The sequence below is a fragment of the Pinus tabuliformis genome, chromosome 6 (assembly GCF_031772625.1).
Source record: "Pinus tabuliformis cultivar Carrire ecotype Pingquan chromosome 6, CPIR1, whole genome shotgun sequence".
Lineage (NCBI taxonomy): Eukaryota > Viridiplantae > Streptophyta > Pinopsida > Pinales > Pinaceae > Pinus > Pinus tabuliformis.
The window spans coordinates 1,684,773,290-1,684,789,619 of NC_142292.1; the positions used below are offsets into that span (position 1 = coordinate 1,684,773,290).

The 16,330-nt window shown below is 33.2% G+C and overlaps 1 protein-coding gene across 1 annotated transcript; it reads right to left on the reverse strand.

Annotated features, from left to right (window-relative positions):
* Positions 1-1,132: 1,132 nt before the first annotated feature.
* LOC149265439 (antifungal protein ginkbilobin-like protein) lies at positions 1,133-1,552 on the reverse strand. Its single transcript, XM_089403863.1, has one exon. It carries the CDS (start codon positions 1,550-1,552, stop codon positions 1,133-1,135), a length of 420 nt encoding a protein of 139 aa, XP_089259989.1.
* Between the last annotated feature and the right edge of the window lie 14,778 nt (positions 1,553-16,330).

The window sequence follows — 16,330 nt, forward strand, 5'->3', positions numbered from 1 at the left end:
TAAGAGAAAACATATCAACATGCAGCTACCCATAGGATTCAAACTTTCCTTATCCACCATTACTCCTTTCAACACTTTCTTTCATATTCATAAGCCATGACGACCACACCACTAAATATCATCATCGAGACTCTCCATAATCATACCTTACGATTATTTCAAATGCGTTCATTCATGAAGCTTGACTCTGAGAATCTAAAGCTAGGTCTATCATGTGTAAGTATCTTAAACCAATTTTAAATCATGGTATAGAGACTTTGTGCCATTACAAGAGAATTTGACAAGAAGTTAAGTTTGGAAAAAGATTGTAGAACATATATTGAAATAAAAAATTAATGTTCACATAATTCCAAACCGTTGATAGTTAGGCACAATAAAACAGTAACCACTTTATGGTTGACCACTTCTACCTCTTGAAAATATTCAACAAGTTAATTTTTTTCACTTCTTTGGTTTACTCTCTACTCCATCACAAGATTGGAAGGTTCTATGTTGTATAACAATATTGCAATATTATTTGTTCAAATATATCCTTACAAGGTTTCTTCTCCCACAATGCTATTATAGTTATCCACCATGGTGTATGAATACAATACATAAACTTGATAAATTCAATATAAAGTAAAAAAATTACTATGAAGCGTGTATAAAGAATAAACTTATTAAATTGTGAGCATAGGTGGCTTCTGAAAAAAACACGCAATGAACAATCGTATCTCTCACAATTGTACCTGCAACATCGGGGAAGAAAATTATTACCATGATGCTAAAAGAACCAAGTCATTTTTTTGGTAGTGATGCCATCTAGAACAATTCCCTCCAATCATTAAGTGAATGCTCGCATAGAGGTGATTCACCACGAAGTCAGCCTACAATCTCAAATGCCATCAAATTTCCAATTGCAAGACAAATAAAACATCTTTGAACAACTGAAAAAATGTCAACTCTTGGCGAGCATACTCCATCGCTTTAAGACAAATCAACATGCTCCTGTAATCAACATGTAACATTTATATATTCTAGTGGTAAAATTCTAAAAAAAAATTAAACCAAAGAGGGTATATATAATTCAGACTCAAATATCTCAAATAAGTCATGTTTAGACTCTGTAGCAATTTACAGGGTAAGTTGCTCACACAGAACACCAAAGGACACCGCTCACACACAGATCACAGATCAATAGACCAGTATTTTGACCCCAAGCACCGACGGTAGGGCCGCAAGCGTTGGAGATGCAATTGGCGAGGTTGGTAAGGCAGGCCGTGCACGCGGGCGCACCTCTCGAGGCAACGCAGACTCCTTGCCCGAAGGCAGCGGGAAACTGGTTTGTATTTACAACCTTGTCCTTGTAGTCAATATCCGTTCCCCGTTGAATACCCTTCGAATACGTGTTTTCTTCCAGATCCTTGACTGTGGCTGTCAGAGAAGCCTGTAGAGGACTGTTGAGTGGGTATGACGCGCTGTTACAGCTATGAGAGACACCCGTCTGCGCTTCCACCACTGCGAGTAGTAATATGAGAGGTAAACCAAAGCTAACTGAGCTCATCCTCATGGCTACCTCACCTCGCAATAATTTCAGATGCCAAATGTTATTATTGCGATGCGATACTCACCAATCCTGGGAGGACGTCCCTCTTTTATAACTTTAAAGTTAAGTTGTGTTGTGTTGTGTTGTGTTGTGTAGGTAAGATAACATCTGTAATGTCAAAGATGAATGATTCATTCCATTTACATTTATTTCTTTCAAAACATTATGAGTTTCTGATACTCATTTTAAAATATTTAAAAAATTTATGTATTTTTCATGCTGGACCATTTTATAATTCAAAAATTATGTGTTTCTCACTCATATATATATATATATATATATATATATATATATATATATATATATATATATATATATATATATATATTCTCATAACTATTTTATAATTCAAAAAACTATAAGTTTCTCACACTCATTTCAAAATATTGAAAAAATTAATGTGTTTCACATATGTGATCATTTTATAATTCAAAACACTATGTTTCTCACACTTCACAATTTAGCACTGATTCATATTTTAATTTATTATTTCTTAATTTATGATTGAAAATAAATAAACAAATTGGTGGAATGATATAACTATCAATAATCATCAATCCGTAATAAGCATGAAAAGCAAAAATATAACTACTATTAATGACATTAAAATACTAATATTTTACTAATATTGTAAAAGTAAATATATTATTTTTTCTACACTTTAATATTGAAAAAACATGAGCTAAGTATATAGGAATTTTTTTAAATAATTACATCACAATATTAATTTTCCAAATATAATTCCTAATTATTATTTTTTAAAACCTTGATTTTTATAATTTAATTATTAGAAATCATCTAGCTTAAAAATAATTACATACATTAAATTTATCAAATATGTCTAGAATAACTAAACTATTTAATTATGAATCTATCAAAATATAAATACTATTTTTATTGGAGAATTGTAAACTTAAACTACATTTTTTTTATTATGTTTGAAGTGGATTTATTATTTTGCATTAAAAAATGGGTTGTTTTGTAGTACAACCATCCACGGAAAGGAGAAAAATATCAAGCCTTTTAAAATCCCCATCATGTCCTATCAAATCAATCAATACATATCCTAAGCCTAAATACATAGCACAAAATACCATAAGCTACCAATCATCCAACAATTATATCTCGGAGAAAAAAACATAAACAAATTTGAATATGTTATCTTCATTCATGTATGATATCTAGTTGCATGACTTATATGAAAGGCCTATGATACCACTCATATAAAGTATCATATAAATGCTCCATGACCTTCTAAGGACCTAGATTTTGCTAAGCACCACTTTAGAGAGAGTGTCTACAATAGTGTTCCTTTCGTTCTAGATGTGACAATAAGAAACATGAAGAGAACCATGTTTTCGTTGTAAGATATCTTCAATAATAGGTATCATTGTGTGTCTCTCTGTGACATACCTCCTTGACCCAACCTAACAATCACCTAATATATGTTTACTACACAACACTTCCTCTTACATCACCGAAGTTGGAGGACGGACTGAAGTATCTGGGTTTCAGGCTCAAACCATATCGATATAAGATTGCTGACTAGACCTGGCTCATTGCTAAAGTGGAGAAGTGCCTACATGTTTCGTATCACAAATATCTCTCTCGTGCGGGAAGACCAGTTCTCATAAAGGTTGTGATAGAAGCTACACCTGTATTTTGGATAACTCTTGCTTGGATCCCAAGAGGTATATTGAACAGACTTCAAAGCTTATGCTGCAAATTTCTATGGAAAGGTAATCAACCGGGCAGATTATTTGCATGGGTTAAATGGGACACGATTTCCAAGCCCAAGAAATGGGGCTGCTGGGGAATTAAAAGACTAGATTATTCTCCAAAGCTCTAGCGGCAAAGCTCGGCTGGCAACTTATTGCTACAAATTGTCTCTGGACTCAGGTGGCACATGAAAAATACATCTGGCCTGTGGATTTGACGGACTGGTTCAGACAACAACACAGGGTAAACAACAGCATATCCAACATCTGGAAGGTGGTCATCAACGCTATTCCTCTCATCTGGGAAGGTATAACATGGAGGATCAGGGAAGGCAATGCAATCCGTATAGGCACAGACCCATGGATTGGATGTGGCAATGCGCACAGATTGCCAGTAGAGTTGTTACAGTACTTACATAACAGGGGGATCACTCATATCAGACATATTGGAGACACTAACAACTCTACCATATTTCAGCAGGTCTGGAAAACTGCACAAGAATTGTACATTCCTATACAATGGCATCAATATTGGTTTGACTACATGGAAGCCCTTACCCAAGCTCATATTCAGTTAACTGAAGGGCCAGCCGAGATTGTTTGGGCATTTGCAAAGCACGGCACCTACTCTCCCAAGAATGGATATCTAAGGTTGATGGAACCTTACAACCCCCCAGATATCAACCCTACATGGAAAACACTCTAGAAGCTCAAAGCAGCTCCACAAGCCCGACTACTTATGTAGAATATATTGTTTGAAAAGATTCTTACAGGTCTCAATTTGATGAAAAGATCTTTCCATGGTCCTTTCTAGTGTCAACTCTGCCATAATGATGAGGAGGTACAGAACATCTCTTCCTAAACCACCCCATCATCAAAGAACATTGGAACTCCATCATAGCTCACTATCCATGCTTAAAAAATTTGCAAGGCAGGAACCTCATGGAAGCCTGGAGTATATGGTGTGAAAACCACAATGGCAAAGCCAGAAATACGCCTCTTCTTATATGCTGGTCACTGTGGATTGCAAGAAATCAATCTATTTTTAACTTCAAGATACCTCATTAGCCTACTATCATGATCAGAACTATTGCAAACTTTGATCTCCAACCTGAGGAGGTATCCAATACCCCTCCCTGAATTATCAAGCCTGAAATCATTAACAAGTCTATACCATGGGCATACTTTGATGGTTCCGCTTAGGAGGCGGGTTGTGGTGGAGGAGCCATACTATTTCTACATGAAACTCATTGTATCAAAATACAAATGAGATTAGGGAGGGGAACTAACAATTATGCTACTACAAAACACCTCATTCATTTTGCATTAGAAAAGCATTGCAGACACCTATAACTCTTTGGGGATTCCAAAATTGTTTGCAATTGGTTAAATAGAGAATCTCACTACGATGCATATTCATTGAGGCATATATTGGAATAGGCTCACAGATTGATTTCTACTTTTGACTCATTTACCTGTCGTCACATTTTCAAGGAGTGAAACTCGGCAGCAAATTTCCTTTCCAAAGAGGCAGCGCTTAGACAAAGTGATGACTAGTTGATATAGGAAGAGATTGATGGGAATTTCGACCAACATTATCACAGACCTTTTATGGAGCTCCGAGACAATGGGCTATAAGCCATTTATTTTTGGCATAACTCTTGTAAATATTATCCTATTTATATATACTGCACTTGATCAACTATATAAGACATGTGGTACAAATTTTGATATTTACATTCTCTCTCTGAGAAGAGACAGAATCAAATTTTTATTACAGTTTCTCTACAGAGAGAACAAGCACAAGAAATAGATGATCTGTTATCATGACTCCCTGCATGGCGATTACGTATTTTGAACTTTATTTTTGTTCTTTTTTGAACTCGATAGGCAACTTGCCTCCATATGCATATGCTCTAGTATCTACAAAATGTAATTTCTTATATATTAATAGAAATAATGACTTTTTCCAAGGGAAAAAATGATAACACATGCAATTATACCCATAATATTAAAGATTCTACAACATAAAGAGTAAGGAGCCAAAATACATAACATATCATGAAAATGAATAAGATCATAGTAGCACAATGAATCTCACTGGAAAAATCGAGCTCCACCACCTAACCTAGAACTGAATTCCTCCAGTTCACCCCTAAGCTAAGAGTTCTTGCCATGGATCGACTGTCTCTTGTTGATCTCATCAATGGATATTTAATTCCCTCTTTCATGATATGGTTTCCTTTAGCAACGTCCCAATTTTATGGATATTTTTATCTATTTTCCTAGGTTTTTCCTAGAAAAGCTTGCCTTTCTCTCCCGTGAGGATTTTCCTCATAAAAGATTGCCTTTCTTTCCCCCAAGAGTTTTATGTTTTTCTTAAGCTTAACATCTTTCTCGAACTAAGTAACTTAATGGGTGTTTATGTCCCAATACATTAAACTTTTCTAGAATTGGATCTAGAAGCATTATCATGAAAGAGTTATCCATTCCCATTCAACAATGAGATTTCATTTGGCAAGAATCTCATATCTTGGTGTCTCATTCTCAATGTGATTAAATTATTTTTATTATTTATTTAATAATAAAGTATTTACTTTAATTGTTATACATGAGACCTAAATTTTCTTAGCTCTGGTCAACAAACTGTTGCATACAATGGAGGGTGCTACATACTCTCCCCCTTAAATTTACACCGTCCTCGGTGTATTATTGCATCTTACAATTTATTTCCTCGTTCACAGGTAGTTGTTTTTGAATTTTCAGGTTTCCGTGGCCTTGCCATCTAAGGCAGATCTTCTGATATATAGGTTACAAAGGAGCTCTACCACAATTTTGCTTCAAATACTACCTATAACATTTTTTCAATCAATTATGTGAGAGGCTTTAGATGCCATAAAAAAAACTCGATTTTGTTTACCACAATTAATGTCATAACTTGATATAACCACACTACTATTTGAGTGAATAGTTAATGTTGCCCACAATTTAACTGTGATTCCAAATTTTCATTGTATTTTAATAAGAATAAATGCATGTTCTTCCAATGCATTTGTGTTGTTTCTGAACACTTTCTTCTTGCAGTCTCCTTATATTAGTCGCAAGAAGTCAAACTAGCACATTTGACCAATCAACATGTATAATAATATGACATCATCATATCTCAAAACATAACCATGAAAACCATAAATCATATGTAACAATCAGTCATAGATCACATGTAATCATCACATGCCAAAATCATAAATACCATGCATACTAAACTGAAACATAATACGGGTACTTATCCATTAATCAATCCTTAGCTTCCACCTTTTTCTTTCTTTTGTACACACTACGAAATGCTTACCACACTAGGAAATAACCCAATTCCTTCTTCTAAATTATGTATACAACAGACACATACAACTATACACATCATCCAATGTCATGCAATACATGCATCCATAGTAGTACCATATGTACCACATGTACACAGTAATACCATTACAATGTCTACACGATACTTAATGTGCATAGAATCCTATGCACGACCTATAAATGTTCCATTTATTTTTAACCCATGTTAGAATTATTATCGTAACATCAAATCAATGACAAAATTTCCTTTATTTGTTCACACTATCTTTAGTCAAGTCTAATCAAATCATCCTTCATTTTTCAATTGGAGAATGAGGAATTCATGGACCTGTTCAACTTTTTTAGCCAGAGCCTAACTGAATAATGTTATGTCAAGTATTCAACTTCCCACAATAAGTACATTTCTAAGATCTACAATAATTCTATTTGAAGCATCTTCTTTTTGCTGCATATTTAAAAGGTTCCTATTTGTGAGATATTGACAAATGCCCATATTTATCTCGATGGATATGCACATCAAGGTTGTGAATTTTGAGGTTACATACTTGAGTTACAAAAATTTACACATTGAAATTTGAGTGAACTTGGGAATGTGCTCTTGAGCTTGTATTTAATATTGTCTTACTGCTATTAATCAAGAAACACTAGGAGTTTATTTTACATTCCTATTATGTATTTATAGCAGATGTAGATTTGGGTTCCACTCCCATTGAACTACTTATCAAGGTCATAAAATTATTAATGTGCAATGTATTTTTCAACATGTATACAATGAGTTGTATTACATATGTGCATACACTTCACAACTCTGACCTTAGTTCAGTTTAGATGCCTCTTACATATATTAGTTATAATTATTGAGATATTGATTTACTCAAAGAAACATGTAGGTTCCAAAATATGCATGTCCAATTAAATATGCATGTTGCTACTGAATGTCTGAGTAATGACCTTGTAAGGTTTAGTTCCTTTTAGTAGCGTATATATGAAGCGTCTCACCATAAGGGTGAGTTAACAGTTCAACTAGTGGCCAAAATAACATCAAAAAATGGACTACATCATTAGAAGTAGATGCATCAATTTAAAAAATATCAAATTGAAAGACAATTTAAAAAAAAAGAAGAAGCCATAATCTCATACCACACACATGGACTTGTATTTCATGAACTTAAAGATGTTTCATGGGAACTTGATGAATATATACTATTAAAGAAAACCTTAAGAATCTGTTCTAGGATGGAAATCAATCAATTACCCATCAATTTCAGCTATGTTGATAGAATCTCATGAATTTCTTTCCTGAGATGTATATAGATTCCATCTATCCTTTTTCATGTTCGCATGATCTATGGAAAGATCCCTTATTATGTTATCTATTTTTGTTTGCTTGTTACCTCATAAGGGTTCAGTGCCTCTTCCCTGAAGATCTCTTATAAGTATAACTTCATCTATTAAGCTATGTATTTGATTATATTATGCATAGAAATCTTGCAATCCGTAATTTAATTTTACTATGAGAAAAGTAATATGATGATAGTATGTAATAGGAGACCTATAGGCATGTAGTTACCATAAGATTCAAACTTTCCTTATCGTCCAATACTTATTTCAATACTTTCTTTCATATTCATAAGCCATGATGACGACACCACTAAATTTAATTATTGAGACTCTCCACAATCATAACTTACAATTATTTCAAATGTGTTCATTCATCAAGCTCGACTATGAGCATCTAAATCTCGGTATATCATGTGTAAGTTTCTTAAACGAATTTTAAATCATGGTATAGCGACTTTGTGCCATCTCAAGAGCATTTGACAAGAACTTAGGTTTGGAAAAAATTTCCACAACATAAAATGAAATAAAAAATTAATTTGCACATAATTACCAACACTTAATAGGTAGGCACAACAAAATTGTAACCACTTTATGGATGACCACTTCTACCTATTGAACGTAATCAACATGGTAATTGTTTTATCTTCTTTGCATTACTCTCTACTCCATCACAATACTGTGGAGTTCTATGTTATATAAGAATATTGCAAAATTATTTGTTCAAATCTAACCTTACAGGGTTTCTTCTCCCATAGTGCTATTATAGCTATCCACCATGGTGTATGAATACAATGCATAGACTTGAGAAATTCAAGATAAATTAAAAATATTACTATGAAGTGTGTATAAAGAATAAACTTCTTTAATTGTCAGCATAAGTGGAAATTATTACCCTGATGCTAAAAGCACTGAGTCAGTTGTTTCGTAGTGATGCCATCTAGAATATTTCCCTCCACTCATTAAGTGAAGGTTTGCATGGATGTGCTTCATCACAAATCCGACTTGTAATCCTAGCTGCCATCAAATTTCTAATTGCGAGACAAAGAAAACATCTTTGAACAACTAGAAAAATGTCAACGCTTGGCAAGCATACTCTACAACTTTTAACCAAATCAACATGTCCCTGCAATCAACAAGGAACATTTCCAATCTTCTGGTGGTAAAATTCTACAAAAATTTTAAACCAAAGAGGGTATATATAAGTCACGCTCAAATATATCAAATAGGTCATGTTTAGATTCAAATTTTTGTCCTCCATTTTCTAAGGCTACACCAACTATAGATTCAAGCTAAAAGACCCATCATAAGGTACGCAATTACTAATAAAAACATTGACAAACAGAACACAGTAAATTATAACATTGCCACCAATTAGATGACGGTCAAACCACTATTGTCGTAAATTCAAACCACCATCGCACCATTGAACCACTCAAATTTGTCACTCTTCTAGGCATTTCATTCTTTAAATAATGCCATGCTAGCGCTTCTTGATAGCTACTATTTGTTAGCAATTAATTTACCATGAATTCCCTTAATCCTTTGATGAAAAATGATAAAGTATTCCTTGGGGATGAAGCCCATAATTTCATTGTAGAAGATATTGGCCCTTCTTTCAACACACAACCGTAATCACGCTCGATTCCAAATTACTACACTGAAGCGAGGGATGTCATAATCCTTGCGTATGATTATCGCTTGCTACCACCACTGGGCGTCAGGATAAGGAAGTCATCAAGGTTTTCCTCCATAATTCCATCTTTTTTTATGCTCCTCTCTGCAATCCTGGTAGATGTTTCCATATGATGTCCCACCCACATGCCTCTATGGTGATAGCTACAGGAGGCCAAGATGTGGTGTTAATTTTAGTCTTGATCTACTCTTAACCTTACACGTATGTGTCGATCACAAGGATAAGATAAATTTAGTGTGATTTGTCTATCGGCTATGAAGGACAAACACTATCCAAAATAAGGATAACCATGACCATGATGATAGCCATTATCCACTGAATTCTTTTTGAGAGTAGAATATTGTGTAGCAAAGGATAAGCTCATATCTTGTACAATTGCACAATTCGTACATCTCCAAACCCGTTAATAAAGCAAGTGGAAAATTAGTATTGAAACGGAAAAAACGGTTGACAAGGAGCTTTTCTCTAACCATCAAATTGAAAAGGTGTTGTTTGCTTTAAATCACACATTTCCACCAAGCTTCATGGCACGGGGTTTTGAAAAAATAAATATAGAAGCAGTAACTGCAAAAGGCATAAGTATCTATTAATTAATCAGTGTCGTGGATGTCTCTCTCTTTAGCTTGTCATGACCTCCATGATTCGGGTCGGGGTTGATTGAAACCACCCCCATTTCAAGCACTATAGAGGAATGGGTCAATTCCTACACACTCTTGTGGCAGGTTGAAATGTTAGTACTCAAAATTTTCATTAGAAAAAATCAGGGTGTAATACAAGACTATAATGCATCCATTCTCTTGCGGTATCAATGAGGCTATTCTTGGATGTCATCCCCACGAAAGGGCGGGGATTAGTCACTTTAATAGTAAGGTCTTGATAAACTAGAGAAATTAGGATTACTTCTTTGTTTTCAGACACAACCCATATAAGCTTGGGTATTAGAGAAGATAGTGCATGTAGTCCAGAGACATAATTTTCAACCAGCTTAATACTTTAGGGATTCCTCTCTTAACATTTTATATATATATATCTATATATAATATATTCCTTAAATTTTCGGCCTATGTAATTTAGATAACATTTTTATTGTAAAGCAATTGTTTAGCCATATTTATTTTTATTCTTGACACATACACATTTTTAATGTACGTTGTGTATATGGTCAATGAACACTGTGAAGGCAACGGTTTCAACTTATACATCATGCACGAGTTATTATAAAATTTGTTTGTTTGAGTGTGGCTGTGTGTGTGACAAGCCACATCGAAATTTCTTTGAGCACAATGTTGCCACATGGAGAATGAAAACAACATATTTTATCATGAGCCATGATAATGAATAGAACAAAATACTTTTCATGGAGAGTTCGAGCTACAATGAGTGGAAAACATGCCACTATAACATTCAAAATGTGAGAAGTGGAGATATGTTTCAAGCCCTCATCCGTATATATGAAAATAGTCAACGACTCAAAACATAATATAATATTCAAGTCATAGAGAAGGTCAATCAGTCATGGAAAATAAGTTGAACCTTTCTCGGTAAGGTACCTACCAGGCGAAAGTTGAATGTTCGTTACATTTATTGATATGAGCCGATAAATATAAGATTCAAATTAACTTTCACTGAGTAAAAGAAGTCGTTAAATTTGTCCTCATATTTTATTCTATGCACCCGCATTCAAGTACCATCCATTACCATTACATATATAATTTATGTTGATCTTTTAAAAAAATTATATCAATTAACCTTCAGTCTTAACCCAACATATAATTCTCATAACACTTCGACCCTCACTATTCTTTAGTGAACCATGCACACAATAATCATTTACTTTTTATAAAACTCACTCCATCAAATGCTACAATGGTTACTAAGATATGTCTCTTAACTCCATATATATAGTGGCTACACTACATGAACCAATGTGGACTTTTAGGTCCAAATAAATAGATTCATTTACTACGTTCCAAATCAACACTTCACATTTACTACGCATACATTATATCCCATAGGAAATAATCAACATGGGCATTCAACATGATAAAATTAGGCATTTTGATTTCATTCCTTTGATTCCAAAAGCAAGCATTAATGCATTCCATACAAATCACAACTTCATATTCTATGGGTAAGTTGTCACTCCCATTCTTATGTTGTCAAAAATAGCCAGTATTGCTATACATCATGATCATAGTCCTACTATCATATTCAAAGGCATTAATGACATATGTTTTAGGCAATACAAAACATAGTGAATAATATGTGTCATAACAAAAATGACCCTCAGTGGATGAAATTCAAATCACGATGCATAATGCATAGCAAAGATAACATGGGTCTTATATAACCTGAGCACATAGGCTATACCATTGCAAACCTTAAAGATATAAAGCAAGTCACACATTTTAAAGCAACTTCAGTTCAAGATTACCTTTGATTTCAATGTCCTTCCAAAATAAATCACTTTAAGATTTTGCTTCAACCTTTATGGCTTCTAAGGCCTTTGGAAGTACTTTAGAATTCATTGGAACATTTTTCTTATAGCAATTTTATAATCAGCCCCTTTAGTAACCTCTTATTTATTTAGTACCTAGTTTAGGACCTACAACTCAGTCATATCTTATAGAGGTGGATTGGTCCATAGGCTGCAATGTTTGAACATAGAACTCTAATACTATTTGTCACATACTTCGTTGACCCAACCTAATAATCACATACTATGCTCCCATTTCTAAATTTAACTTCGATTAAATTTACTTTTAGTAGTTGTCACATGAATAATTATTCAATTATATCTCTTACTATTAAAGATTCGACAACATAAAGAGTAAAGAGCCAACATACAGAACATCTCATGAAATTGAATCACACCAGACTAGCAAAAAGAATGTCACTTCGAAAATCGAGCACCGCCACCCAACCTAGAACTGACTTCTTCCAGTTCACCCCTGAGCCAAGAGTTCTTTCCATGAATCAACTGCCTCTTATTGATCTCATGAATGGATATTTAATGACCTCTTTCATGATATGGTTTCCTTTAGCAGTGCCCTTCTATTATGGATATTTTTATCCATTTTCCTAGGATTTCCCCAAAAGAGCTCACCTTTCTCTCCAACGAGGATTTTCCTCAAATTTTTTTGTATTTCTCGCCCATAGGGCTTTTATGTTTTTCTTAAACTTATAATCCTTATCCAGCTAAGTAACTTAATGGATGTTTATCTCCCAATCCATTAAGCTTATATAGAATTGGATCTAGAAGTCTTATAATGAAAGAGTTATCAATTCACATTCACCAATGGGATTTCATTCGACAAGAATCTCATATCTTGTTGTCTCGTTTTCCAAGTTATTAAATTATCTTTATTATATATTTAATAATAAAGTATTACTTTCATTCTTATACCTTAGACTTATTATTTCGTGGCTTTGGTCAGCAAAGTGTTACATACATTAAATGGGTGTTACATTGTGACATTTGATGATCTCATTGAACTAATTTATAATAGTCAAATAGTCCTGAAAAAATTATAACTACCTTCATCCCTTTTCATTAGAAAACAAGACCGAAAGCTTGAGGCTAGGTAACTCTACATAGTTATTATTAACCATGGCTACAAAAGTTTGATGTTTGTACTAGTGTTTTTCTTGTAGAAATAAAATTGATTCTAAGCATCATGATTTTTTTTATTATTTTCCATGTAATTGATAGAAAATCTATTTTTGTTGAATAGATGGTGAGGTATATTTTAATAAATATCCTATTGGAAAAATGTAGCTTCCAACTATCCGAAATTTTAGAACTGCCTGATGTGTGTTGGAATTATATTATTTCATCACGATTTTTCTCCCTATTATGTTGACTATATCCTACTGTTGTGGATCTAAACAAAATATCGTTGTAACCATTTTTTGGCCACATATTAAAAAAAAGACACTTACTCAAAGAGACCTAGGTAAAAGTGTGTAGAATTATATTCAAAGAACATGTTGGATGGAATGAAGAACAAAGGTTTTATTCTCTGTTCATTTCTTAAAATTCATATATTTTTTGTCCAAGAAAGCATTTTTACTGTGTAATAATACTTAATTTATGACATTGAAGATGTTGTAGTGATAATTAATCAGCATTCATGAATGGAAATTTATTTGAATTAATCATTGTTTGCTACTCAGAACTACTCCACACATAGACTAGTCATGTCATATCATTTCGTGTTGCTCTTTTTACACTTCTTCCAACACCTTGTTGGGAATGAATAAATTGAGTGTATGCCCAAAACCAATTGAGCAATGAGCATGCAAGTACATACACCTCCCATATATGATTATACATTAAGGTTACAAGGTTCTCAAATCGACTCCCACTAATGTTTTAGGCACTATATGTACCAGAGTGTGAACCTAGGTCAATAACATGTTGATACCCCACTTTAACACTAGATGATGCCCTGGTATGATATAATTCATCAATTGTTAAATTCCTTAAAATAAAGTGTTTAAGCAATAATTGTTATGTTGTCATATTCAAAACCAGAAAACATTATGAACGCAATCTAATAGGTAGACTTCTCCCATATTGCTTAAGACAAAATAGTGGTACAAAATATCCATTTCAGATTATATGATTATCAATTTATTTGAATAGATTGCAACGTATCATTTTATTGAAACCAATTATCTTTGTACACAACAATCTCGATTACAAGTACCACTTTTCCATTAATATGGTTGAAGCATCTTATTGATTTAACAACGAGTTGTTGCATGGTTTTTGTTATCCTGTCTCTTCATCACCTAGAACCTTTTATATGCAACACCCTACTTGATGCATGTATTATTTACTACAGGGATAAGATTATTAGGTCACCATAAACTGTATTAATGCAAAACCTTTAGGTTTACCGAAATTTTGATAATTAATTGAGACCAGTAATTCTCTGAATCTAGTATATACTTCTTGTTAGTCATTATGCTACTTTTAATTGTTCTATTTCTAATTCAAATGCATCTATCACAACCATATCTGATTTTTTTTTCATTTCATAAAGCATGTATACTTTGTTCATACATAGTAGAAACACATAGTTCATTTTTATCTTATCACTTCGCACAAGAATTACATTTGTCATATCTATAATAATTCAACTGAAAGCACCTTATGTTTGTTGGAGATTTAAAAGGTTCCTATTTTTTAGATATTGAAAAAACCTCATCTTTATCTGGATGGATATGCACATCAAAGGTTTTGAAGTTTGAGGTTTTATAATTGAGTTGCAAAAATTTACACATTGAAATTTTAGTGAACTTGGGAATTTTCTCTTGAGATTGTATTTAATATTGTGTTACTGCTATTAATCAAGAAGCACTAGGAGCTTCTTTTACATTCCTATTATGTATTTACACTATATGTACTTTTGTGTGCCACTCCAATTGACCTACTTATGAAGGTCTTAAAACTATTAATGTGTAGTTTCTTCTTCAACATGTATATAGTGAGTTGTATTACATGTGTGCATACATTTCACAACTATGACATTAGTTCAGTTTATATGCCTCTTATATCTCTTAGTTATAATTATTGAGATATTTTTTACTCAAAGAAACATGTAGGCTACAAACTATGCATGTACAATTAAATATGCATGTTGCTATTGGATATCCGAGTAATGATCTAGTAAGGTTTAGTTCCTTTCAGTAACGTATATTTGAAGCATTTTCCCTATAAGGGTGAGTTAATGGTTCAACCAGTGGCCAAAACCAAATCAAAAAATGAACTGCAACATTACATGTAGATGCACCAACTAAAATAAAATATTAAATTGAAAGAAAATTTAAAATAGAATCCACAGTCTCATATGACACACAAGGACTTGTATTTCATGAACTTGATGATATTTCATGGGAACTTCATGAATATATACAATTAAAGAAAACCTTTTGGATTTGTTCTGTGATGGAAATCAATTAATTACCCATCAATTTGGATATGTTGATAGAATGTCATGAACTTATTTCCTCACATGTATATAGATTCCATTTATATTTTTTCGTGTTCAACATGATCTATGGAAAGGTAACTTATTATTTTATCTATTTTTGTTTTCCCGCTACCTCATAAGAGTACAACGCTTCTTCCTTTAAGATCTCTTATAAGTATAACTTCATTCTACTATGCTACATCTTTGATTATACTACGCATAGAAATATTGCAACCCATACTTTAATTTTAATATGAGAAAAGTAATATGACAAGAGTATGTAATAGGAGACCTATCCGCATTCAGTTACCCATAGGAGTCAAACTTTCCTTATCCACCATTAATTCTTTCAAAACTTGCTTTCATATTCATAACCCATGATGACAACACCACTAAATTTCATCATCCAGACTCTCCATAATCATAACTTACAATTATTTCAAATGTGTTCATTCATCAAGCTCGAATATGAGCATCTAAAGCTAGGCATATCATGTGTAACTATCTTAAACCAATTTTAAATCATGGTATAGAGACTTTGTGCCATCACAAGAGCATTTGACAAGAACCTAAGTTTGGAAAAAATTTCCACAATGAAAAATGAAATAAAAAATTAATCTACACATAATTCCTAGCACTTAATAAGTAG